Source organism: Pteropus vampyrus, unplaced genomic scaffold, assembly GCF_000151845.1.
Source record: "Pteropus vampyrus isolate Shadow unplaced genomic scaffold, Pvam_2.0 Scaffold276, whole genome shotgun sequence".
NCBI lineage: Eukaryota > Metazoa > Chordata > Mammalia > Chiroptera > Pteropodidae > Pteropus > Pteropus vampyrus.
The window spans coordinates 3,032,669-3,035,198 of record NW_011889057.1 but is presented as its reverse complement, the minus strand read 5'-3'; the positions used below and the strand labels follow the sequence as shown (position 1 = coordinate 3,035,198).

General features: G+C 50.5%; 1 protein-coding gene across 1 annotated transcript in view; it reads right to left on the bottom strand.

The window, feature by feature from the left end:
• Positions 1-810: 810 nt before the first annotated feature.
• Positions 811-2,530, bottom strand: part of LOC105302705 (keratin, type II cytoskeletal 2 oral) — a 13,528-nt gene continuing 11,808 nt past the window's right edge. The window contains exons 9-10 of the mRNA XM_023520733.1: positions 1,678-1,683; positions 811-1,241 (exon numbers count right to left, since the gene is read on the bottom strand). Coding sequence (XP_023376501.1) covers positions 811-1,241; positions 1,678-1,683 — 437 coding nt within the window. The remainder of the gene's footprint in view (positions 1,242-1,677; positions 1,684-2,530) is intronic.

The window sequence follows — 2,530 nt, the reverse complement described above, 5'->3', positions numbered from 1 at the left end:
TAAATGAGAAGACTTCTTTGGTAGTGGTGGTGGAGGAGTGGAGTGGAGCCCACTTAAGCAACATAAATACTCTTGGGCAGACCTAAAACAAGAAACCCAACCAAATGGATAAAGGAGAAGCCAAGACTACTCGGTGTTCTTTATACCCATTGCTGAACATCTGGAAGATCACCATCCACACCCAGTTTCCTTCCACCCTTAGGTCTTGATTTATTCTGTGACTCCGTTAATGAAAGCCAAACACTGGAATGTGAAATACAGTGCAATTTATTGAGAAAAGAAAGTGCAGCATAATCATCACCAGAGGATCCACAGCTCAGGGAACTAAAGCAACAGAGGTCAGAATATGCTCCCCAGATGTGGAGAGGGCACCCTGGGAATCAATAGTCTGGAAACCTTGACCATCCAAGCCTCTAGCACTGGCTCCGGATCACTGCCCTCCTCGGGCAGGGCTGAAACACACCAGCTCAGATCATACACTCCCAGTGAGAGAGGGAGATGGGCCAGAGTGGGAACAGGCCAGTCTGGGAAGGTGCACACTGGTTTGAGCTCAGGTGTTGCTGTCCGAAGTCAGGAGCCATCACAAGGGCACATCTAGGGACATCATCATCCCAGACTAGCAACTAGACCTCCCTGGTCTGGAAGACATCTTGGGGATGGAGCAGCAAGGAAGAAGTTCAGCGCCTTCTCTAGGGAACTTGAGGAAAAGCAAAGTTGAAGCTGGCGTCTGTTGATGCCAAGCAGAGAGTGGGAAGTGCTGTTGCAGGATGAGAGGGAAGCAGGCGGGCATGGAGATTTGGCCCCGGAAAATCACTTGGAGCTGTGCTGGCTCGAGCTGGTGGTCTGGGAGAAGCGGATATTGGCGTTGCCTCCACTGCCAGACTTGTAGCCACTGCCTCCATAGGACTGGATGCCGCCAGAGTTGGAGCCAGTTCCACTCTGGCTCACAGAACTACTGCTTCCACTGACAAGCCTGCTCCCACTGCTGCCACTCTGGTAGCCCCCAGTGCTGCCACCGCTCACACTACCATAGCTACTGCTGTCACCGCTTATGCCTCTGTTGCCACCACTGCTGCCTCTGCTGGTGCTGGTGCTGCTGCCGCCTCTGTAGCCACCACTGCTGTCTCTGCTGATGCTGGTGCTGCCGCTGCCTCTGTAGCCACCACTGCTGCTGCCACTGAACCCTCCTCCACGGCTTCCACCAGAGCTGCTGCTTGTGCTGGTGACATTGCTGACCACCGCTACAGGAGAACAGGAACTCTATTCAGGCTGACGGCCTAGGTCTACATCCCAGTCCCACCCTGCTTGGCTGTGTGACTTAGAGAAAGATACCCAACTTTTCTGAGTCCACGGTTGGTAAACAAGAGTGAGCCTGGCACTCTGGTACCCTTTTTGAAGAACAAGAGCCAGTAGTATCCACAGAAATTTCTGGTTCTCCAACCTAGGGAACTCTCTAAGACCATAGGGGCTTTAGCTTTGGCCTGAGAGTTTGCCAGCTTACACCAGGGACAGAGAGGGTGTGGCCATGGCCTGAAAAGCCTAAATACCATTTCATGGTCTGGCCCCCTTGCATTGGTCAAGCTCTCTTTCCCAAAGGTCAATCAGGAAGAATGTTTCTAGTTTCTCTTTTTACAACCCAGGGGGAAGGTTTTCGAAGGGCTACTTACAAATGCTCACAGCACTCTGACATTCTCCAGACATTCTAAAAAAGAAAGGAGAGGTGTATTATTTCTTCAATGAGTTATTAGCTGAAGAGCTGAGGGTCTATAACTTTGGGAGCCACATTCTCCCATTTGCCTAACAAGAGGTCAAGTTCTCAGAGGAATAAAGGCTATTCCAACTCTGTTTCCTTGACCAGATCTCCCCAGAAAAGGGGGATGATGCTTCAAAAGGATGAGATGTCCAGAAGCTACCTACCACACTCCATCTCTCATCTTCTTGCCCTTAGTTCTCAAGATTATCTGTTGCAGGCAAATCCCACTTGATTAGCCCTCATCCTCACCTCTCCTCCTCTGCTGAGACGGACTTCCCACCTTAGCATGCCCTTCCCCTCCTCCTCCACCCAGCCCCGCCTTTTTTATTTCTGACTTTTCTCTTCCAGCAAGCCTTCCCCAGTGAGCCCTCCTGGGATAGTGTTAGTGGTGGTGGTGGTGATGATTGTTCAAGGTGGGTAAAATGTGAAAGGAGCTGACACGTAATACGTGATGAATTTGAAAATGTCCTGCCCACACTGCCCATCTTTCTAGGCCTCGTTCTTGTCCATGGAACAGGAATGTTCACATATCTGAGCAGACATGGAATGTGTCTGCACATCTTACCAGTGTGGGCACCACGGGTGTCAACCACTCCCTCCTCATCCCGCAACTCCCAATACACATCGCACCATCTTCATTCTCACTCCTTTTCATAGAAACTCATAAGAAATCTCTACATTTTTTTCTCACACTTGAGTTCTGCTCCCTCCATCAGATTGGGAGCTGCATAAAGACAGGAGCTATGAACATGGTCAGCATGGAGCAGCAAGTCAGCA